The sequence below is a fragment of the Podarcis tiliguerta genome (genome assembly GCF_965153285.1).
Source record: "Podarcis tiliguerta genome assembly, chromosome: 1".
NCBI lineage: Eukaryota > Metazoa > Chordata > Lepidosauria > Squamata > Lacertidae > Podarcis > Podarcis tiliguerta.
The window spans coordinates 23,923,553-23,947,945 of record NC_139534.1 but is presented as its reverse complement, the minus strand read 5'-3'; the positions used below and the strand labels follow the sequence as shown (position 1 = coordinate 23,947,945).

Genomic DNA, 24,393 nt, shown 5'->3' with positions numbered 1-24,393 from the left:
TTTTTCTTTCCCAGACAAGCCTGGTCCTCCAGCTTCAGTTAAGATTGTCAACATGTACACAGACCGAGCAATGCTTTCTTGGGAACCTCCTCTTGAAGATGGGGGCTCAGACATTACTAATTACATTGTCGACAAACGGGAAACAAGCAGACCCAACTGGGCTCAGGTCACCGCCAATGTCCCCATCACTAGCTGCAGCGTTGAGAAACTAATTGAAGGACATGAGTACCAATTCCGCATTTGTGCTGAAAACAAATATGGAGTAGGTGACCCTATTTTGACTGACTCAGCAGTGGCTAAGAATCCATATGGTAAGCTTCTCTCACTGGATTTTTCTATGCATTTAGTGTCAATCTATGTTTGAACATTTGCTTAAGAACATTTCAAATTATTATTTATAGATGTGCCTGGACCATGTGAACCACCTATAATTAGTAACATAACAAAAGATTTCATGTCAGTAAGCTGGAAAGCACCTGCTGATGATGGCGGCTCCCCTGTGACTGGATATATTGTTGAAAAACGTGAAACGAGGGCAGTTAACTGGACAAAAGTGAATAGAAAGCCCGTCATTGAAAGAACCATAAAGGCCACTGGACTCCAGGAAGGAACAGAATATGAGTATAGGGTAACTGCACTGAATAAAGCTGGACTCGGCAAACCTAGTGGAGTATCTAAAGCAGTATATGCACGTGATCCTCAGTGTAAGTTGAACACATGCACGTTTTTCAGTCTTCTGTGACTTTGTGAGTGCGTGCAAATGGGTTTGCCAGATCATAATTGTGTCATTTCTTGGTGCTTTCTTTCTCAGATCCTCCTGGCCCACCAGCATTCCCAAAAGTGATTGACACCACCCGTAGCTCTATAACCCTGTCTTGGACCAAGCCAGCATATGATGGTGGAAGCCCCATTATTGGCTACCTTGTGGAAGTAAAACGAGCAGATACAGATAACTGGGTCCGGTGCAATTTGCCAAGGAATTTGCCAGATACACGTTACGTTGTGACTGGACTCACGGAGAACACAGAATACCAGTTCCGCATTTATGCTGTCAATAAGGTTGGATATAGTGACCCAAGCGATGTGCCAGACAAGCACCTTGCCAAGGACATTTTAAGTAAGTTGTCCTGAAAAGAAACTGACTTGTTGACTTTCTTGCATATTGTGGGTATCGGTATAGAAGGTTTAGTGGAGGGCCTATGAGAAACTAGGGGCTCTGTGCTGAACTGTTTCATGAACTCACATATGTCTAGTCTTTAAACCACTATTCCCTCAGTTGTTAAAAATCACACAATCTGGCCACATGCTCCTCATTCTGCTCCGTTTCTAAAATTTTCTTGAGACTGGAATCCTCAGCTTTTCTTTCCAGCTGCACTATCATTGTTGTACATTTTCCTCCACCTAGAAACACACTTGCTCCTTCTCTGTCTTGTGTGAAAGAAAACAATGTCCTCCTTCTGAATAATAATGCAATGGTATCATGTGGGACATGGGTGGCGCTGTGGGTAAAACCTCAGTGCCTAGGACTTGCTGATCGGCGGTTCGAATCCCCGCGGTCGGGTGAGCTCCTGTCGTTCGGTCCCAGCTCCTGCCCACCTAGCAGTTCGAAAGCACTCCTAAGTGCAAGTAGATAAATAGGGACCGCTTTATAGCAGGAAGGTAAACGGCGTTTCCGTGTGCTGTGCTGGTGCCGGCTTGCCAGATGAAGCTTCTTCACCCTGGCCACGTGACCCGGAAGTGTCTCCGGACAGCGCTGGCTCCTGGCCTCTTAAGTGAGATGAGCACGCAACCCTAGAGTCGGACACGACTGGCTCGTACGGGCAGGGGTACCTTTACCTTTTTTATCATGTTTTGAGTGCAAGGCAAGCACACTTTCCCAATGGGAAGCTCCTAGATAGTTGTAGAAAAGTAGGGACCGCAACTTGACTGAAAGTGTAGAGTGGATTCCTCTCAAAACAAAGGGAGAGAGAAGAATATGAGAAACCACTGATGTTTGGCTGGGTGGCATAAAAACTGGCAATTAGGGAAGGAAGGTTAGAGTAACGTTTAGAGAGATTTCCTCTCTTTTACTCATCCGCTTGCTTTTTCTAAAAAAGAAAAAAGAAAGCCTGAGCTTTATTCCCCCTAACATCATTGCTTTGTATTTTCTCTCTCTTTCCTTTCCGTTCCCATCCTGCCTCAGCCACTGACACTGATTTTTTAATTATATTTTAAATTGTTATCATCAGCAATTTATTTGACATCTACTTTTATTTACAATGCAGTTCCACCTGAGGGAGAGCTTGATGCTGAATTGAGGAAAGTTCTGGTATTACGTGCTGGAGTCACAATGAGGATTTATGTGCCAGTGAGAGGCCGTCCACCTCCCAAGATTTCTTGGTCTAAAGTGGATGCCAACATAAGAGACAGGCAAGGACTAGATATCAAATCAACTGACTTTGACACTTTCCTGCGCTGTGAAAATGTAAACAAATACGATTCTGGAAAATATGTCCTGAGTCTGGAGAACGTCTGTGGCAAAAAAGCATACACAATGGTTGTAAAAGTACTTGGTAAGTGCTACGTGATTGCCTATTATTGTCTTAACTATCCACACACGTTTTATTTTATATATTTTAGTCATTAACTGAAATGGTTTATTTGCATCTGTACAGATACTCCTGGGCCACCTATTAATCTGATTGTAAAAGAAGCATCTAAAGATTCTGCCTTTATTTCATGGGAACCTCCTATAATTGATGGCGGGAGTCCAGTGAAGAACTATGTGGTTGAAAAACGTGATGCAGAGAGAAAGTCGTGGTCTACAGTAGCCACAGAGTGTCCGAAAACAAGCTTCAGGATCTCTAACTTGGAGGAAGGCAAATCTTACTTCTTCAGGGTTTTTGCTGAAAATGAATATGGCATTGGCGACCCCTGTGAAACTCGGGATGCGGTTAAAGCTTCTGGTGAGAATATTCACATGATTACCCTATCAGGCTATTGTTAAAAGGCTCCTGTGCATCTAACTTTATATTAGCGATTTGTTCAACGTTATATTCTTTTCTCTCTGCTAGAAACACCTGGACCTGTTGTGGACTTAAAGGCTTTGGCTGTGACAAAGTCATCCTGCAATGTATCGTGGAAAAAGCCCATTAGCGATGGTGGAAGCCGCATTAATGCATATATTGTTGAACTTATGACTGGTGAAAATCAGTGGCAGGAAGTTATGAGGTCAAAGAATCTCCAGTATTCAACAAGAGACTTAACAGAAGGCAAAGAATATACCTTCAGAGTGAGAGCACAAAATGAAGCTGGGTATGGAACACCTAATGAAATTACAGTGCTGGCAAGGGACGATATAGGTGAGTAGATTCATACATTTTCTCGTTCACAGAGCACACTGCATATGTCAGTATAGCGAACGATAGAACTACCCCATGAGATAGCCATGCCAGTCTAATAAAGCAAAAATAGCAGAGGTGTCACAAAACCTTTCGTTCTTTTACAGAACAGAAGTTACTGAAATGAAGCAACTGTATTCACTGCACTGAACATACAATAATAATAATATTATAATAATAGTTTATTATTTATAACCCGCCCATCTGGGTCACCCCAGCCACTATGGGCGGCTTCCAACAAAACACTAAAATACAATAACCTATTAAACATTAAAAGCTTCCCTAAACAGGGCTGCCTTTAGTTGTCTTCTAAAAGTTTGGTAGTTATTTTTCTCTTTGACATCTGGTGAGAGGGCGATCCACAGGGCGGGTGACACTACCGAGAAGGCCCTCTGCCTGGTTCCCTGTAACTTGGCTTCTCACAGCAAGGGAACCGCCAGAAGGCCCTCGGCGCTGGACCTCAGTGTCCCGGCTGAACGATGGGGGTGGAGATGCTCCTTCAGATATACTGGACCGAGGACGTTTAGGGCTTTAAAGGTCAGCACCAACACTTTGAATTGTGCTCGGAAACGTACATACAATCATTCAATACCTTTTTGTCTTCCAGTGGCACCTGATCTTGATTTGAAAGACCTGCCAGGCTTGTGCTATTTAGCTAGAGAAGGAAGCAGTTTCCGCCTGAAAATCCCTATTAAAGGCAAACCAGCACCAACGGTGACATGGAAAAAAGGGGAAGACCTGGCTCTTACTGAGACAGGAAGAGTTGCATTTGAAGCTACAGCAGTTAACACCTCACTCCTTGTACGTGATTGTCATAAAGATGATGCTGGGAAATATACAATCAAACTGAAGAACATTGCTGGCAGTAAAGAAGCGACTATTTCTGTGAAGGTTGTTGGCAAACCTGGAATCCCAACAGGACCTGTGAAATTTGATGAAGTCACAGCTGATGCCATGACATTAAAATGGGCTCCTCCCAAAGATGATGGTGGTTCAGAAATCACTAACTACATTATTGAGAAGAGAGACAATGTGAATAACAAATGGGTCACATGTGTGTCTGCTGTGCAGAAAACTACCTTCAGAGTCACAAGACTTCATGAAGGCAGTGAATATACTTTTAGAATCAGTGCTGAAAATAAATATGGAGTTGGCGAAGGTCTTAAATCTGACCCAATAATCGCAAGGCATCCATTTGGTAAGCACACAAAAAATATGTTTGTTGTGAAGCATTCTGTCATTTAAGGTTCAGTCTAATTCTCTCTTATATTTATTATATTTCTAGACGTTCCCGATGCTCCACCACCACCCAAAATTGTTGAGATTAGGCGTGATTCTGCCTATTTAACATGGACAGACCCCAAAAAGACAGGTGGCTCACCTATCACAGGTATTTCTTTTGACATTTAATTTTGCATAAGATTCCCCAGGGTGTTAAATCCTAGGATCACAAATGCCAGTCATGATGTAACACATGTGCCTACCCTCCACCAGCTTTTGCAATGTCCAGACCCAACTAACGTCGAGGCTCTGGTGTCTGTAAGGCCCATGTTGAGAAGCAGCTTAGATTCAAAGCCTTCCAGTGCCACAAATCAGGGAGATACTGAGCCACATTTCCAACGGGAGGGGGAAATACAAGTGACAAAAGAGTTCAGAGTGTTCCTCTGCCCTACTGGCTTAAGCCTGGCATGGCAATGGATAAGGCAGTAGAGCTATCTTCATATTTCACTACCACCACCTCAGGATTGTACTGCAAAGCTTGTTAAGTAGCCAGTTGCCTGATGTCCTGCGATGATGGCAGAAACTGCTCAGAGATATCAGACAAGGATGCTTTTGCAAATTAAAAAAGTTGGTTCCTATCCACCCCCATTTTTGTTTACCTTTTGAAATACTAAGCATGTGTTTCCTTTGCTTGTATGCTTTTGTAGGTTACCACCTTGAATATAAAGAAAGAAATAGTATTTTGTGGAAGCGAGCAAACAAGACCCCACTAAAGATGAGAGACTTCAGAGTGACAGGGTTAACGGAAGGTTTGGAGTATGAATTCAGAGTGATGGCAATCAATCTTGCTGGAGTTGGTAAACCAAGTCTGCCTTCTGAGCCAATTGTAGCCCTTGATCCAATTGGTAAGCTTCCCAAATTAAAGAGATAAGTCTTCATGTGTTAGAAAACTGTGATATAGACTTTTTACTATTTCTGTATTCTGTTGTTTTCAGATCCTCCTGGGAAGCCTGAAGTTATCAGTGTTACTAGAAACTCAGTGACTCTGATCTGGACAGAACCAAAATATGATGGCGGACATAAATTAATTGGCTACATAGTGGAGAAACGTGATCTACCTTCAAAGACTTGGATGAAGGCAAACCATGTGAACGTTCAGGAATGTGCATATACAGTAACTGACCTTTTTGAAGGATCTAAATATGAATTCAGGATTAGAGCTAAGAATACCGCGGGTGCTATTAGTCCTCCATCAGAATCTACCGGAGCCATTATATGCAAGGATGAGTATGGTACGTATTCCCTGTAAAGGCACACACCAGTTTTTAATGTTTTAAGTATCTTCTTTCCTAACATATTAATTCTCTTTTACAGAGGCACCAACTATTGTTATTGATCCTACTATCAAAGAAGGCCTGACTGTTAAGGCAGGAGACACCATCTCAATGTCTGCCATTAGCATCCGTGGCAAGCCACTTCCAACTTCAGTGTGGTCTAAAGCAGGCAAAGATTTCAAGCTTTCAGAGACCGTTCATATTGAATCGACTCCAACTTCTTCCACGCTTTCTGTCAAGTATGCCGCTAGAAAAGATTCTGGTGAATATACGATCACTGCAACCAATCCTTTTGGTACTAAAGAAGAACACGTACATGTAAAAGTTTTAGATGTACCAGGCCCACCTGGACCAGTTGAAGTGAGCAATGTTTCAGCTGAAAAGGCTACTCTCACATGGACACCCCCAACAGAAGATGGCGGGTCACCAATCAAGTCTTATGTACTTGAAAAGAGAGAAACTAGCCGCCTTCTATGGACTCAAGTTGCTGAAGACATTCAGTCTTGTAGGCATGTTGTGACTAAGCTTATTCAAGGAAATGAGTACCTTTTCCGTGTTTCTGCTGTGAATCAGTATGGCAAAGGAGAACCATCTCAATCAGAGCCAGTTAAAATGGTGGATAGATTTGGTAAGCAAAACTAAGTCAAAAGGTATATCAATTTACTGCTGTATATATATATATATAAACATTTATGTGTTTATCAAAACCTGTTTTCCTCCTTTTAGGGCCTCCTGGTCCACCTGGTAAACCAGAAGTATCAAATATTACGAAAAACACTGTTACTGTAACCTGGAAAAGGCCAACTGATGATGGTGGCAGCGAAATCACAGGCTACCATGTGGAAAGAAGAGAAAGAAAAGGCGTGAGATGGGTCAGAGTTACAAAGAAACCAGTATCAGACCTTCGATGCAAAGTGACTGGACTCCTAGAAGGAAATGAATATGAATTCCGTGTCAGTGCAGAAAACAGGGCAGGAATTGGGCCACCAAGTGATATTTCTCAACCAGTATTAACCAAGGATGCTGCATGTTAGTATGATTTCTATACTTTGGGGGGGGGGTCCCTTTATAGCATGATTATAAGGATTCCAATCAAATAAAATGTGTTGCCTTTTTTCATTATTTATAGATCCACCGGGACCTCCTTCCAACCCAAGAGTAACTGATACAACAAAGACAACTGCTAGCCTAGCATGGGGTAAACCTCACTATGATGGCGGACTTGATATAATCGGCTATATTGTGGAGCACCAAAAAGAAGGAGAAGACACATGGGTGAAAGATACCACAGGGACTGCTCTAAGAATCACAGAATTTGTGGTTGCTAATCTCCAGCCAGGAGCCAAATACAACTTTAGAATTATTGCCCTCAATGCTGCTGGCGCTGGTGAACCAGCAACGATAAAAGATGTTGAAATCAGGGAACGTGAAGTAGCTCCTGATTTTGAATTAGACGCCGAGCTGAGGAAAACTCTTGTTGTTAGAGCTGGGCTGACCATTCGGGTATTTGTTCCAATTAAAGGGCGCCCAGTTCCTGAAATCACATGGACCAAGGATGATATTTCACTTAAAGGACGTGCCAGTATTGAAAATACAGACTCTTTCACACTTCTCATTGTCACAGAATGCACTAGATATGATGCAGGAAAGTATGTCATGACCCTTGAAAATGCTGCTGGCAAGAAGACTGGTTTTGTAAATGTAAAAGTCTTGGATACACCAGGGCCACCAATAAATCTCAAGCCCAGAGACATATCTAAAGATACCATCACCCTACAATGGGATATGCCTCTAATTGATGGTGGTTCACGCATAACAAATTATATAGTTGAAAAACGTGAGTCGACACGAAAGGCATATTCAACCATCACAACAAAGTGCCCAAAATGTTCACTTAGGATTCCTAATTTGGCTGAAGGGTGTGAATATTACTTCAGAGTATTTGCTGAAAACGAATTTGGAATTGGTGAACCTGCCGAAACTGCGGAACCTGTAAGAGCGTCAGAGGCACCATCACCACCAGAGAGCCTTAATATCATGGATATCACAAGGAAGACAGTCAGCCTTGCTTGGCCAAAGCCCGAACATGATGGTGGTAGCAAGATTACTGGCTATGTTATTGAAGCCCAGAAAAAAGGTTCAACTCAGTGGACACATATCACAACTGTGAAAACATTAGAATGTGTGGTAAAGAATCTGACTGAAAATGAAGAATATACTTTCCAGGTTATGGCAGTTAATAGTGCTGGAAGAAGTGATCCAAGAGAAAGCAGACCAGTTGTCGTTAAAGAGCAAATGATGCTTCCAGAATTTGATTTGCGTGGCATTTACCAGAAAACAGTAATTGCCAGAGCTGGTGACAATATCAAAGTTGAAATACCTGTGCTTGGTCGCCCAAGGCCAACTATTACTTGGAAAAAAGAAGACCAGTTAATTAAACAAACTCAAAGAGTAAACTTTGAACATACTGCTTCTGCAACCATCTTAACCATTAACGAATGCACTAGAAACGATAGCGGCAGATACCCAATCTCAGCTAAAAATATTGTTGGTGAAGTTAGCGATGTTATAACTATACAGGTGCATGATGTTCCTGGGCCTCCCACAGGGCCAATCAAATTTGAAGAAGTTTCATCCGACTATGTCACCTTCTCATGGGAACCTCCACTGAATGATGGAGGGGTGCCAATAAGTAACTATGTTGTAGAAATGCGTAAAACCGACAGTACTGCATGGGCTGAGTTAGCAACTACTGTTATACGTACTACTTTTAAAGCTGCTCGCCTCACTACTGGGACAGAGTACCAATTCCGTGTTAAAGCTCAGAACAGATATGGTTCAGGACCATCTATCAGCTCAGAGAATGTAATTGCTAACTATCCATTTAAAGTTCCTGGTCCTCCAGGCACTCCTCAAGTGATTGCAGTCACAAAAGATGCAATTAGCATTAGCTGGCATGAGCCTCTGACAGATGGAGGAAGCCCCATTTTGGGATATCACATTGAGCAAAAAGAACGAAATAGCATTCTTTGGCAGACCGTAAGTAAAGCTTTGATATCAGTCAATACCTTCAAATCAAGTGGTCTTACATCTGGCCTTGCCTATGAATTCCGAGTCATAGCAGAAAATATGGCAGGCAAGAGTAAACCAAGCAAGCCATCTGAGCCAGCATTGGCCCTGGACCCTATTGATCCTCCTGGGAAGCCAGTTCCTCTCAATATTACAAGACATGCAGTAGCACTTAAGTGGAAAAAACCTGAATATAATGGAGGTTTTAAGATAACTGGCTATACTGTTGAAAAAAGAGATCTTCCTAATGGCCGATGGCTAAAGGCTAACTTCGGCAATATACTAGAAACTGAGTTCACTGTTAGTGGTCTCACAGAAGATGCTGCTTATGAATTCCGTGTGATTGCTAGAAACGCGGCTGGTGCTGTTAGCCACCCATCCGAACCATCAGATGCAATAACGTGCAGAGATGAGATTGAAGCACCAAGGATCATGGTTGATGCTAAATACAAAGACACTTTGATATTAAAAGCAGGTGAAATTTTCAAACTTGAAGCTGACGTTTCAGGTCGCCCTCCACCAACTCTGACATGGACGAAAGAAGGAAAGGAGCTTGAAGACACAGCAAAATTAGAAATTAAAATAGCTGATTTCTCAACTGTTCTTCATAATAAGGACTCTATAAGAAGAGATGGAGGTGCCTACACACTTACAGCCTCCAATCCAGGTGGCTTTGCAAAACATATTTTCAATGTCAAAGTACTAGACAGACCTGGTCCTCCAGAAGGGCCTTTGGCTGTGTCTGATGTTACCATAGAAAAATGTGTCCTGTCATGGTTACCACCTTTGGATGATGGAGGTGCAAGTATTGACCATTATGTTGTTGAGAAACGTGAGACTAGCAGATTGGCATGGACAAGTGTAGCCACAGAAGTTCCAGTAACAAAATTAAAGGTCACAAAGCTATTGAAAGGCAATGAATATATCTTCCGTGTTATGGCTGTTAACAAATATGGCGTTGGCGAACCCCTGGAATCGGAGCCTGTTCTTGCAGTAAATCCTTATGTAGTACCTGATCCACCGAAGACACCTGAAGTTACAGCTGCAACCAAAGATTCTATGATTGTGTGCTGGGGACACCCTGATTCTGATGGTGGAAGCCCTATAATCAATTATATTTTAGAACGTCGTGACAGAGCTGGACTACGCTGGGTGAAATGTAACAAGCGGGTTGTCACAGATTTGCGCTATAAAGTATCTGGACTCACAGAAGGTCATGAATATGAATACCGAGTGAAAGCTGAAAATGCTGCTGGTGTAAGTGAACCAAGTCTAAGCAGTCCATTCTACAAAGCTGCTGATACTGTATTTAAGCCAGGTCCACCAGGTAATCCTCGTGTATTAGACACAAGCAAGTCCTCAATTACAATTGCTTGGAATAAGCCAATATATGATGGTGGCTCAGAAATCACAGGCTACATGGTTGAAACAGCATTACCTGACGAAGATGAGTGGAAAATTGTAACTCCACCAGCAGGGCTGAAGGCAACTTCCTTTACCATCACTAATCTAAAAGAAAACCAGGAATATAAAATCAGAATATATGCTATGAACTCTGAAGGCATTGGAGAGCCTGCTCTTGTTCCTGGGACACCAAAAGCTGAAGAAAGGGTACTGCCTCCTGAGATTGAACTTGATGCAGACCTACGTAAAGTTGTGACCCTCAGAGCTTGCTGTACTTTAAGACTCTTCGTCCCAATTAAAGGAAGACCAGCGCCTGAAGTGAAATGGTCAAGAGAACATGGAGAGTCTTTAGACAAAGCCGCTATTGAATCCACAAGCTCTTATACACTACTTACAGTTGGAAATGTGAATAGATTTGACAGTGGCAAATATATACTGACTGTAGAAAACAGCTCAGGCAGTAAATCAGCATTTGTAATTGTAAGGGTTCTTGATACACCTGGCGCCCCACAGAATCTGAAGATAAAAGAGGTTACAAAGTCATCTGTGACTCTCACGTGGGACCCTCCCCTCATAGATGGTGGCTCTAAAATTAAAAATTATATTATTGAAAAACGTGAGGCAACAAGAAAAGCATATTCAACAGTTATGGCCAATTGCCATAAGACCAGCTGGAAAGTGGACAATCTACAGGAAGGTTGCAACTATTATTTCAGAGTTCTAGCTGAAAATGAATATGGAATAGGGCTTCCTGTTGAAACATCAGACTCTATTAAGGCATCTGAAAGGCCTCTTCCTCCAGGAAAAATAACTATATTAGATGTGACACGAAAGAGTGTATCTTTGTCTTGGGAAAAACCTGAACATGATGGAGGAAGCAGAATTTTGGGCTACATCGTAGAAATGCAAAGCAAAGGCAGTGAGAAATGGGCCACATGCACTACTGTAAAAGTTACTGAAGCTGTTATAACTGGACTGATCCAGGGTGAAGAATATTCTTTCCGTGTTTCAGCTCAGAATGAAAAAGGAATCAGTGATCCTCGACAACTGAGTGTACCAGTTATTGCGAAAGATCTTGTGATACCACCAGCCTTCAAACTGTTATTCACTACCTTCAGTGTACTAGCAGGTGAAGACTTAAAGGTTGATGTTCCATTTGTTGGTCGACCCAAGCCATCTGTAACGTGGCTCAAAGATGATGTGCCACTGAGACAAACTACTCGAGTAAACGAAGAAAATACAGACAACAACACTTTGCTAACAATAAAAGAAGCATGTAGAGAAGATGTTGGACAATATTTAGTAAAACTTTCTAACTCTGCTGGCGAAGCTACTGAAATTCTTAACATTGTTGTCCTTGACAAGCCAGGACCTCCAACTGGACCAGTGAAGATTGAAGACGTAACTGCAGACAATATTACCATTTCCTGGGGACCACCCAAATATGATGGTGGCAGTTCTATCAACAATTATATTGTGGAAAAACGAGACACCTCCACTACTGCTTGGCAGATTGTTTCAGCTACCGTTGCCCGAACAACTCTAAAAGCAGCTAGATTAAAGACTGGATGTGAATATCAATTCAGAATTGCTGCTGAAAACAGATATGGAAAGAGTACATATCTCACATCAGAGTCTGTGGTAGCCCAGTATCCATACAAACTACCTGGGCCTCCTGGAACTCCTTTTGTACCAAAAGTCTCCAGGGATAGTATGGTTGTACACTGGAATGAACCAGTCAATGATGGTGGCAGCAAGATTATTGGTTATCATTTGGAGCGCAAGGAAAGAAACAGCATACTCTGGGTTAAATTGAACAAAGCGGCAATTCCTGACACTAACTTTAAAACAACCGGACTTGAGGAAGGCCTTGAATATGAATTCAGAGTTTATGCAGAAAATATAGTTGGTATCGGCAAAGCAAGTAAAGGTTCAGAATGCTACAAAGCTTATGATCCTTGTGATCCTCCTGGTCGTCCAGAGCCTATCATCGTCACAAGGAACTCTGTTACTCTTCAGTGGAAGAAACCAGCATATGATGGCGGAAGCAAGATCACCGGCTACATAGTTGAGAAGAAGGAGCTGCCTGAAGGCCGCTGGATGAAAGCAAGCTTTACAAATGTTATTGAGACCCAGTTTGCAGTAACTGGCCTAGTTGAAGATCAAAGGTATGAGTTCCGTGTCATTGCACGCAACGCTGCAGGCGTTTTCAGTGAGCCATCTGAAAGCTCGGGGGCAGTCACAGCAAGAGATGAAGTAGAGCCACCTCGCATAAGTATGGACCCCAAATTTAAGGAAACCCTTGTACTGCATGCTGGCGAATCGTTCAAGATTGACGCAGACGTTCACGGTAAGCCGCTGCCTTCTATTCAGTGGCTAAAAGGCGACAAGGAACTAGTGAATACTGCGCGCTTGGATATAAAAACGACAGACTTTGCCACAAGCCTAAGCGTCAAAGAAGCCATTCGCATTGACAGTGGGCATTATGTATTGCTGGCCAAGAATGCTGCAGGTGAAAAGACAGCTTCCGTTCATGTTAAGGTTCTTGACAAACCTGGTCCACCTGAAGGTCCAGTTGTTGTAACAGGAGTTACTGCTGAAAAGTGTTACCTGGCATGGAAACCCCCATTGCAAGATGGTGGTAGTGACATTTCACATTATGTAATTGAAAGAAGAGAAACAAGCCGCTTAGTCTGGACTTTAGTTGATGGCAATGTACAAACCCTTAGTTACAAAGTTACTAAACTTTTGGAAGGCAACGAATATATCTTCCGCATCATGGCTGTAAACAAATATGGGGTTGGGGAGCCTCTTGAATCTGAGCCTGTAATGGCTAAAAATCCATTTGTAGTGCCACTTCCACCAAAGGCCCCAGAGGTCTCGGCTGTTACCAAGGATTCTATGATTGTCGTATGGGAAAGACCACCCTCTGATGGTGGCAGTGAAATTCTGGGTTATGTACTAGAAAAACGTGATAAAGAAGGCATTCGGTGGACAAGATGTAACAAGCGTTTGATAAGTGAACTTCGATACCGAGTTACTGGACTTATAGAAAATCATAATTATGAATACAGAGTCTCGGCTGAAAATGCAGCTGGCCTCAGTGAGCCAAGCCTACCTTCTGTTTATCATAAGGCTTGTGACCCTATATACAAACCAGGTCCTCCCAACAATCCTAAAGCAATAGATGTTACAAGATCTTCAGTTTTCCTCTCCTGGAGTAAACCAATCTATGATGGTGGCTCAGAAATCCAAGGATACATTGTTGAAAAATGTGATGTGAGTGTTGGGGACTGGTCAATTTGTACACCACCAACTGGAATTAAGAAAACAAATATGGAAGTAGAAAAATTGCAGGAGAAGCATGAATATAAATTCCGCATTTGTGCTGTTAACAAAGCAGGAGTAGGAGAGCATGCCGACGTTCCTGGGACTATTGTGGTCGAAGAAAAGCTGGAAGCTCCAGACCTTGATCTTGACTTGGAACTGAGGAAGGTTATCAATGTAAGAGCTGGTGGCTCCTTAAGATTATTTGTTCCAATCAGAGGACGCCCAACACCCGAAGTAAAATGGAGCAAGGTAGATGGTGACATCAGAGAGGCAGCTGTTATTGACAGCACTAGCAGCTTTACCTCGCTGGTTCTCGACAACGTTAACAGATTTGATTCTGGAAAATACACTCTTACTTTAGAAAACAGTGGTGGAACTAAGTCTGCCTTTGTCAGTGTAAGAGTCCTAGATACCCCAGGCCCCCCAGTGAACCTGAAAATTAAGGAAATCACCAAAGACTCAGTATCACTCGCCTGGGAACCTCCTTCGATAGACGGTGGAGCTAAAATTAAAAATTATATAATAGAAAAACGTGAAGCCACAAGGAAAGCCTATGCTGCTGTTGTAACAAACTGCCACAAGACATCGTGGAAAGTGGCTCAACTTCAGGAGGGCTGCTATTATTACTTCAGAGTTTGCGCAGAGAATGAATTTGGAATTGGCCTGCCTGCAGAAACAAGTGATCCAGTTAAAGTTGCTGAAGTTCCTCAACCTCCAGGAAAGATAACAGTGGACGATGTGACAAGAAACAGTGTTTCATTAAGCTGGGCTAAGCCTGAACATGATGGTGGAAGCAAAATTTTGCAATACATAGTGGAAATGCAAGTTAAGGGCAGCGAAAAATGGTCAGAATGTACGCGTGTGAAAGTTCTTGAAGCACTTGTTACTAACTTATCTCAAGGACAAGATTATCTCTTCAGGGTAATGGCTGTAAATGAAAAGGGTAGGAGTGATCCACGGTCCCTTGCTGTTCCAATAACAGCCAAAGATTTAGTTATTGAACCAGATGTACGACCAGCATTCCACAGTTACAGTATACAAGTGGGACAAGACCTAAAGGTGGAAATACCAATATCTGGTCGACCTACACCTACTATTACTTGGACCAAAGATGGCATGCCATTAAAACAGACAACTAGAGTTAATGTCATCGATTCACCTAAACTTACTGTGCTGAGTATTAAAGAGGTCACTAAAGAAGACAGTGGGGCATATGAAATTGCAGTTGCTAATGTTGTTGGACAGAAATCTGCAGTTGTTGAAATTATAACACTAGACAAGCCTGATCCTCCAAAAGGCCCTGTTAAATTTGATGAAATTAGTGCTGAAAGTATTACATTATCATGGAACCCTCCACTATACACAGGTGGCTGCCAAATCACTAACTACATTGTTCATAAGAGAGATACAACCACCACCGTGTGGGAAACAGTTTCAGCTACCGTTGCAAGAACCACTCTCAAGGTGATGAAGCTCAAAACTGGATCAGAATATCAGTTTAGAATATTTGCTGAAAATAGATACGGGCAGAGCTTTGCCCTGGAGTCTGACACAGTTGTTGCTCAGTATCCCTATAAAGAACCAGGTCCTCCTGGCACACCATTTGTGACAACAGTTACAAAGGACTCTATGGTTGTGCAATGGCATGAACCAGTAAATGATGGTGGAAGTAAGATTTTAGGTTATCATCTTGAAAGAAAGGAAAGAAACAGCATTTTGTGGACAAAGGTAAACAAGACAGTTATTCAAGACACACATTACAAAACATCTAACCTTGAAGAAGGCATTGAATATGAATTTAGAGTAGCTGCAGAAAATATTGTTGGTGTTGGCAAAGCAAGCAAAGCTTCTGAGTGTTACGTAGCGCGTGACCCTTGTGATCCTCCAGGATGCCCTGAAGCTATTATTGTTAAAAGAAGTTCAATTACTCTGCAGTGGACAAAGCCAGAATATGATGGTGGCAGCAAAATTACAGGCTACGTAGTAGAGAAACGTGATTTGCCTGAAGGTCGTTGGATGAAAGCAAGCTTCACCAATATAACTGAAACTCAGTTTACTGTAACAGGCCTTACTGAAGACCAACGATATGAATTTAGAGTCATTGCAAGGAATGCTGCTGGAGCAGTAAGCAAGCCATCTGATAGTACAGGGCCAATAACAGCAAAAGATGAAGTTGAGCTTCCAAGAATTTCCATGGATCCTAAATACAAAGATGCAATTGTTGTGAACGCTGGAGAAACATTCAAACTTGAGGCTGATGTCCATGGGAAGCCAATTCCCACTATTCTGTGGTTGAAAGGAGATAAAGTACTTGAAGATACTGCCCGATGTGAAGTAAGGAATACAGACTTTAAGGCCTTGATTACTGTTAAAGATGCCATACGTGTTGATGGCGGGCAATATATTTTGCAGGCCTCTAATGTTGCAGGAACAAAATCAGTACCAATAACAGTAAAAGTACTGGACAGACCAGGACCTCCAGAGAGTATTCAAGTTTCTGGAGTTACTGCTGACAAGTGTTCCTTAACATGGGCGCAACCGATCCATGATGGTGGCAGTGACATTTCTCACTACATAATTGAGAAGAGAGAAACAAGTCGCCTTGCATGGACAGTTGTTGCTTCAGATGCTGTAGCCACAATGCTGAAAGTGACAAAACTTCTGGAAGGAAATGAGTATATCTTCCGCATAATGGCAGTTAATAAATATGGAGTTGGGGAGCCTCTGGAGTCTGCACCAGTATTAATGAAAAATCCATTTGTTGTTCCTGGTCCACCAAAATCCATTGAAGTAACCAACGTTACAAAGGATTCCATGACCGTCTGCTGGCATCGTCCGGATAGTGATGGTGGCAGTGAAATAGTTAACTACATTGTCGAAAAAAGGGACAGAGCTGGGATCAGATGGGTGAAATGTAACAAACGCCGAATTACAGACCTGCGATTAAGAGTCACAGGATTAGCAGAAGATCATGAGTATGAATTTAGAGTATCCGCTGAAAATGCTGCTGGAGTTGGTGAGCCAAGCCAAATCACTCCCTTTTGGAAAGCATGTGACCCTATGTTCAAACCTGGCCCACCCACTAATGCCCATGCTGTGGATACTACCAAGAATTCAATCACAGTAGCATGGGGTAAGCCTATTTATGATGGCGGCAGTGAAATCCTGGGATATATTGTAGAAATCTGCAAAGCTGATGAAGAAGAATGGACAATAGTTACCCCACAGACTGGTCTGAGAGTCAATCGCTTTGAGATCAAGAAACTCGTTGAACATCAAGAATACAAACTTAGAGTTTGTGCTCTTAACAAAATTGGAGTAGGTGAAGCTGCCGCAGTTCCTGGCACAGTTAAACCAGAAGATAAACTTGAGCCGCCTGAACTTGATATTGACTCTGAATTAAGGAAGGGGATTGTGGTTAGAGCTGGTGGATCTGTCAGGATAAACATACCTTTCAAAGGACGCCCAACTCCTGAAATCATGTGGTCTCGAGAAGAAGGAGAATTTACAGATAAGGTTCAAATTGAAAAGGGCCTGAATTACACACAGTTATCCATTGATTACTGTGATAGAAATGATGCTGGGAAATATATCCTTAAACTGGAGAACAGCAGTGGCTCTAAGTCTGCATTTGTCACAGTTAAGGTACTTGACACACCAGGACCACCGCAAAATTTAGTAGTCAAAGAAATAAGGAAAAATTATGCTGTACTAACATGGGAGCCTCCAGCTAATGATGGTGGGGCAAAGATAAAGAACTATGTGATTGATAAGCGCGAATCAACCAGAAAAGCATATGCAAATGTGAGCACAAAGTGCAGCAAAACAAGTTTTAGAGTTGATAACCTTATTGAAGGGGCAATTTATTATTTCAGAGTAATGGCTGAAAATGAATATGGAATTGGTGTTCCAGTTGAAACTGCAGATGCCTCAAAAGCTTCAGAACCACCTTTGCCTCCTGGAAAAGTGACTCTCACTGATGTGACTCAGAGAAGTGCCTCATTTATGTGGGAAAAGCCTGAGCATGATGGAGGTAGCAGAATTGTGGGCTACGTTGTTGAAATGCAGCCGAAAGGAACTGATAAATGGAGTGTTGTTACTGAAACCAAAGTCTGTAATGCAGTTGTGTCTGGTTTGAGTTCTGGACATGAATATCAATTCCGTGTCATGGCATACAATGAAAAAGGCAAAAGTGACCCTAGACCACTGGCAGTTCCTGTGATTGCCAAAGATCTGACCATTCAGCCAAATATCAAACTGATGTTCAATACATACACTGTACAAGCTGGAGAAGACCTTAAAGTAGAAATACCCTTTATAGCTCGACCAAAGCCTACTATCACTTGGGAAAAAGATGGTCAGCCTCTAAGACAGACAACCAGGTTACACGTTGAAGATACGCCTACATCAACTACTTTGTATATTAAAGAAAGCAACAAGGAGGATTTCGGTAAATATACTGTGACAGTAACCAACACTGCAGGCACAGCAGCAGAACATCTTAATATCATTGTGCTAGAGAAGCCTGGCCCACCACAAGGACCTGTCCGCTTTGATGAAGTTAGCTCAAATTTTGTTGTTCTGTCATGGGAACCACCAGCATACACAGGTGGCTGTCAAATATCCAATTACATTGTAGAGAAGCGTGACACTACTACCACTACCTGGCAGATGGTCTCAGCGACTGTTGCAAGAACAACTATTAAAGTAACAAACCTTAAAACGGGTAGTGAATATCAGTTTAGAATTAGTGCTGAAAACCGATACGGAAAGAGCACCGCACTGGATTCTAAACCAGTTCTTGTTCAATATCCCTACAAAGAACCAGGTCCACCAGGAACACCATTTGTCAGCATAGCTACCAAAGATCATATGATAGTACAATGGAATGAACCAGTTAATGATGGAGGAAGCAAAGTTCTTGGTTATCATCTAGAACGTAAAGATAAAAACAGCATTCTTTGGACAAAATTGAATAAGGCCCTCATTCAGGACACAAAATATAAATCAGATGGCCTTGAGGAAGGTCTTGAATATGAGTTCAGAGTTGCTGCTGAAAACATTGTTGGCATTGGTAAGGTTAGCAAATCATCTGAACTGTATGTTGCTCGAGATGCTTGTGATCCACCTGGTCGTCCAGATGCCATTGTTATCACAAGAAATTATATAACACTAAAATGGAAAAAACCTGAATATGATGGTGGCAGCAGAATAACTGGATATGTTGTGGAAAAGAGAGAACTTCCTGAAGGTCGTTGGATGAAAGCCAGTTTTACAAATGTAACAGAAACAGAGTTCACAGTAACTGGTCTTGTGGAAGACCAACGATATGAATTCAGAGTAATTGCAAGAAATGCAGCTGGTAGCATAAGTGAACCATCTGAAAGCACAGGACCAATTATTGCCAGAGATGAAATTGAAGCTCCAAGAGCTTCACTGGATCCAAAATACAAAGATGTCATTGTTGTTCATGCTGGAGAAACATTTGCTCTTGAGGCTGACATCCATGGCAAACCCATTCCTGATATTATATGGTCGAAAGATGGAAAAGAATTTGAAGGAGCAACTGCAAGAATGGAAATTAAGTCTACCATTGAGAGAACAACCCTCACAGTCAAAGATTGCATCAGAGTGGATGGAGGCATTTATACACTTAAACTGAGCAATGTTGGTGGCACAAAGTCTATACCAATCACTGTAAAAGTACTTGACAGACCTGGACCTCCAGAAGGTCCTTTGAAAGTTACAGGTGTGACTGCAGAAAAGTGTTATCTGGCATGGGGACCACCTTTACATGATGGTGGCTCTAACATTTCACATTATATTATAGAAAAGAGAGAGACAAGTCGACTTTCATGGACACAAGTGGCATCTGATGTGCAAGCTCTGAACCACAAAGTAACCAGGCTTCTTCCAAACAATGAGTACATTTTCCGTGTAATGGCTGTCAACAAGTATGGAATTGGTGAACCACTGGAATCCGAGCCTGTGTTGGCATGTAATCCATACAAACCTCCAGGCCCTCCTTCAATACCTGAAGTTTCTGCAATCACAAAAGATACTATGATTGTAACCTGGGGTCGTCCAGAGGATAATGGTGGTGCTGAAATTGAAGGGTACATACTAGAAAAGCGAGACAAAGATGGTATTCGGTGGACCAAGTGCAATAAGAAGAGACTAACAGACTTAAGACTCAGAGTAACTGGACTTACAGATGGCCATTTCTATGAATTTAGGGTTTCTGCTGAAAATGCTGCTGGTGTTGGTGAACCTAGTGAACCATCAGTTTTCTATCGAGCCTGTGATGCAGTGTATCCACCAGGCCCTCCAAGCAATCCAAAGGTGACAGATACCTCCAGATCATCTGTATCCCTTGCATGGAACAAGCCCATTTACGATGGTGGTGCACCTGTTAAAGGATACATTGTGGAATTTAAAGAAGCTACTGCTGATGAATGGACAACTTGCACACCTCCATCAGGGTTACAAGGAAAGCAATTCACAGTAGAAAAACTTAAAGAGAATAGTGAGTATAATTTCCGCATCTGTGCTATGAACTCTGAAGGAGTTGGAGAACCAGCAACTATACCTGGTAGTGTTGTTGCTGCTGAAAAAATTGAACCTCCTGAAATTGAACTTGATGCAGATCTCAGAAAAGTTGTCACCGTACGTGCTAGTGGCACATTGCGGTTGTTTGTCACTATCAAAGGGAGGCCAGAGCCAGAAGTAAAGTGGGAGAAAGCAGAAGGCACTCTGAGCGACAGAGCCCAGATTGAGGCTACCAGTTCATATACAATGTTGGTCATTGATAATGTAAACAGATTTGACAGTGGTAGATATAACCTGACCTTAGAAAACAATAGTGGCAAAAAATCTGCTTTTGTTAACGTGAGAGTGCTCGATACACCAAGTGCACCTGTGAACTTGAACATCAGAGAAGTGAAGAAAGATTCAGTGACATTAGCTTGGGAGCCCCCACTTATTGATGGTGGTGCTAAAATTACAAATTACATCATTGAAAAACGAGAAACCACAAGAAAGGCATATGCCACTATTACAAATAACTGTGCCAAGAATGTCTTCAGAATTGATCAGCTACAGGAAGGATGTAGTTACTACTTCCGTGTCTTGGCGGCAAATGAATATGGAGTTGGTTTGCCAGCAGAAACAACTGAACCAGTTAAGGCTTCTGAACCACCCTATCCACCTGGAAAAGTTACCCTTGTTGATGTTACACGCCACACTGCTACTATTAAATGGGAGAAACCTGAGAGTGATGGTGGCAGTAAAATAACTGGCTATGTAGTAGAAATGCAAACTAAAGGAAGTGAAAAATGGAGCACCTGCACACAAGTTAAAACATTAGAAGCAACAGTATCAGGATTAAGTATGGGAGAAGAATACACTTTCCGAGTATGTGCTGTCAACGAAAAAGGGAAAAGTGATCCAAGACAGCTTGGGGTTCCAGTAGTTGCGAAGGATATTGAAATCCAGCCTTCAGTTGATCTCCTTTTCAATACTTTCAGTGTTAAATCTGGTGAAGATCTTAAGATTGATGTGCCCATCAGAGGAAGGCCAGTTCCATCAGTTAGCTGGAAGAAGGACGGACTGCCTTTAAGAGAGACAACAAGGGTAAATGTCCACACATCAAAGACATCAACCTCACTAACAATCAAGGAAGCATTGAAAGAAGATGTAGGGAGTTATGAATTAAATGTTTCAAACAGTGCTGGCTCTACAACAGCTTCCATTACTGTAATTGTACTGGACAAGCCAGGACCTCCAACAGCATTGCATATTGACAATGTCAGCAATGATAATGTAACCATATCTTGGAAACCCCCGGAGTATGATGGTGGATGTCAAATTAATAATTATATTGTGGAGAAGAGAGAAACATCTACTACAACATGGAGTACAGTGTCTGCGGCAGTTGCACGAACTTCGATAAAAATAATTCGCTTAACCACAGGATCAGAATATCAATTCCGTGTTTCTGCAGAAAATCGCTATGGCAGGAGCACCTTCGTTGAAACTGCACCTGTTGTTGCAGAGTATCCATTTAGTCTTCCTGGACCACCTGGTACTCCCCGAGTAACACACGCAACTAAAGCCTTCATGGTTGTAACCTGGCAAGAGCCAGTTAATGACGGAGGTAGCAGAGTACTTGGTTATCACCTTGAGCATAAAGAAAGAAGCAGCATCCTTTGGACTAAAGTAAATAAAACCCTTATAAGTGACACACAGATGAAGGTCACAGGCCTTGATGAAGGACTAATGTATGAATATCGTGTGTATGCAGAAAACATTGTAGGAATAGGTAAATGCAGCAAATCATGTGAGCCTGTTGCTGCAAGGGACCCATGTGATCCTCCTGGCCAACCAGAAGTGACTAACATTACAAGAACATGTGTCTCACTCAAATGGACCAAACCAGAATATGATGGTGGTGCTAAGATCACAGGCTATATTATAGAGCGGAAAGAGTTACCAGATGGTCGTTGGCTGAAGTGCAACTTCACCAATGTGCAAGAAACTTTCTTTGATGTAACAGGACTTACTGAAGACCAGCGATATGAATTCCATGTAATTGCAAGGAATGCTGCTGGACTATTTAGTGAGCCATCTGAATCAACTGGGCCAGTGACTGTAAAGGATGATGTTGAAGCTCCAAGAATTATGATGGATGTCAAATTCAGGGATGTTGTTGTTGTTAAAGCTGGAGAGATCTTGAAAATCAATGCCGATATTGCAGGGCGACCCTTACCAGTAGTTTCATGGACAAAGGATGGCAAAGACATTGAAGAGAAAGCAAGAGTTGAAATTGTTTCAACTGATAACACTACTGCAATAACTGTCAAAGACTGCATTCGACGTGATTCAGGGCAATATGTGCTAACATTACAAAATGTTGCTGGAGTTAGATCATTAGCTGTCAATTGCAAAGTACTTGATAGACCTGGTCCACCAGCAGCCCCACTAGAAATCAAAGGACTTACTGCTGAAAAATGTCATCTGTCATGGGGACCGCCTCAAGAAAATGGAGGTGCAGAGATTGACTATTATATTGTGGAAAAGCGTGAGACCAGTAGAATTGCATGGACTCTTTGTGAAGCAGAGCATCCAACAACATCCTGCAAAGTGACAAAACTACTTAGAGGAAATGAATACATCTTCAGAGTCATGGGGGTTAACAAGTATGGTGTTGGTGAACCTTTGGAAAGTGAAGCTGTCAAGGCCCTTGATCCTTTTACTGTTCCAAGCCCACCTACATCTTTAGAGATTACTAGTGTGACAAAGGAGTCCATGACTATTTGCTGGGCAAGACCTGACAGTGATGGAGGTAATGAAATTTCTGGATATGTGATTGAAAGGCGTGAGAAAAACAGCCTGAGGTGGATACGTGTGAACAAAAAGCCCGTTTTTGATCTAAGGGTAAAATCTACAGGCCTTCGGCAAGGATGTGAATATGAATATCGGGTATTTGCAGAAAACGCTGCAGGTCTTAGTCTTCCTAGTGATACTTCACCACTCATTAAAGCAGAAGATCCTGTTTTCCTTCCATCACCTCCATCTAGGCCTAAGATTGTGGACTCTACAAGGTCACATATAACAATTGGATGGACAAAGCCATTATTTGATGGTGGTTCTCCTGTTACTGGATACACAGTTGAGTACAAGCTAACCAGTGAAACTGATTGGTCAACTGCTATTCAAAGCTTAAGAGGTACAGAATACACTGTAATCGGTCTTACATCAGGAGCTGAATATGTTTTCAGAGTAAGGTCTATCAACAAGGTTGGCACTAGTGATCCAAGTGATGTTTCAGAACCTCAGGTGGCAAAAGAAAGGGAAGAAGAGCCTGCATTTGATATTGACAATGAAATGAGAAAGACTTTAGTCGTGAAAGCTGGTGGCTCATTTACAATGGCTGTACCTTTCAGAGGAAAGCCTATCCCTAATGTAATGTGGAGCAAGCCAGATACTGACCTTCGTACTCGAGCAAGTATTGATACTTCAGATAACCGCACCTCAATTACTGTTGAAAAAGCAACCAGGAACGACTCTGGAAAGTATACACTAACATTACAAAATATTGTAAGCACAGCTACTTTGACATTAGTTGTCAAAGTACTTGACTCACCAGGACCTCCATCTAATATTGTTGTAAAAGATGTCACAAAAGAATCAGCAGTGTTATCTTGGGAAGCTCCTGAGAATGATGGAGGTGCTCCTGTGAAGAACTATTATATTGAAAAACGAGAAGCAAGCAAGAAAGCTTGGGTCACTGTAACCAACAATTGCCATCGCCTTTCCTACAAAGTTACCAATCTGCAAGAAGGTGGAATTTATTACTTCAGAGTCTCTGGAGAAAATGAGTTTGGTGTTGGAGTCCCAACTGAAACAAAGGATGGAGTGAAAATAACAGGTTTGTTCTTTAAAATATGTTAATTATATATGCATGTGAGTGCATGACTATCTACCCATGCATACACATGCACACTAATTGTTTACAGGACTTTAGTCTTAATGTTTATATTACTGTTATTAATTTATTGTAAGGCAGTAATCAAAATTTTAGGTGTCTTGAAAACACCTAATAACTCTAATAATATTTTAATATAGGCATGCAAGATAAAACTTCCCTAGTTAGG

The 24,393-nt window shown here is 42.0% G+C and overlaps 1 protein-coding gene across 1 annotated transcript in view; it reads left to right on the top strand.

Annotated features, from left to right (window-relative positions):
- TTN (titin) overlaps nucleotides 1–24,393 on the top strand; it is a 285,564-nt gene that overhangs the window by 230,519 nt on the left and 30,652 nt on the right. The window contains exons 271-283 of the mRNA XM_083403724.1: nucleotides 15–311; nucleotides 402–704; nucleotides 812–1,117; nucleotides 2,265–2,552; nucleotides 2,655–2,945; nucleotides 3,054–3,341; nucleotides 3,988–4,578; nucleotides 4,666–4,770; nucleotides 5,309–5,506; nucleotides 5,597–5,893; nucleotides 5,976–6,563; nucleotides 6,662–6,964; nucleotides 7,065–24,167. Coding sequence (XP_083259850.1) covers nucleotides 15–311; nucleotides 402–704; nucleotides 812–1,117; nucleotides 2,265–2,552; nucleotides 2,655–2,945; nucleotides 3,054–3,341; nucleotides 3,988–4,578; nucleotides 4,666–4,770; nucleotides 5,309–5,506; nucleotides 5,597–5,893; nucleotides 5,976–6,563; nucleotides 6,662–6,964; nucleotides 7,065–24,167 — 20,958 coding nt within the window. The remainder of the gene's footprint in view (nucleotides 1–14; nucleotides 312–401; nucleotides 705–811; nucleotides 1,118–2,264; nucleotides 2,553–2,654; nucleotides 2,946–3,053; nucleotides 3,342–3,987; nucleotides 4,579–4,665; nucleotides 4,771–5,308; nucleotides 5,507–5,596; nucleotides 5,894–5,975; nucleotides 6,564–6,661; nucleotides 6,965–7,064; nucleotides 24,168–24,393) is intronic.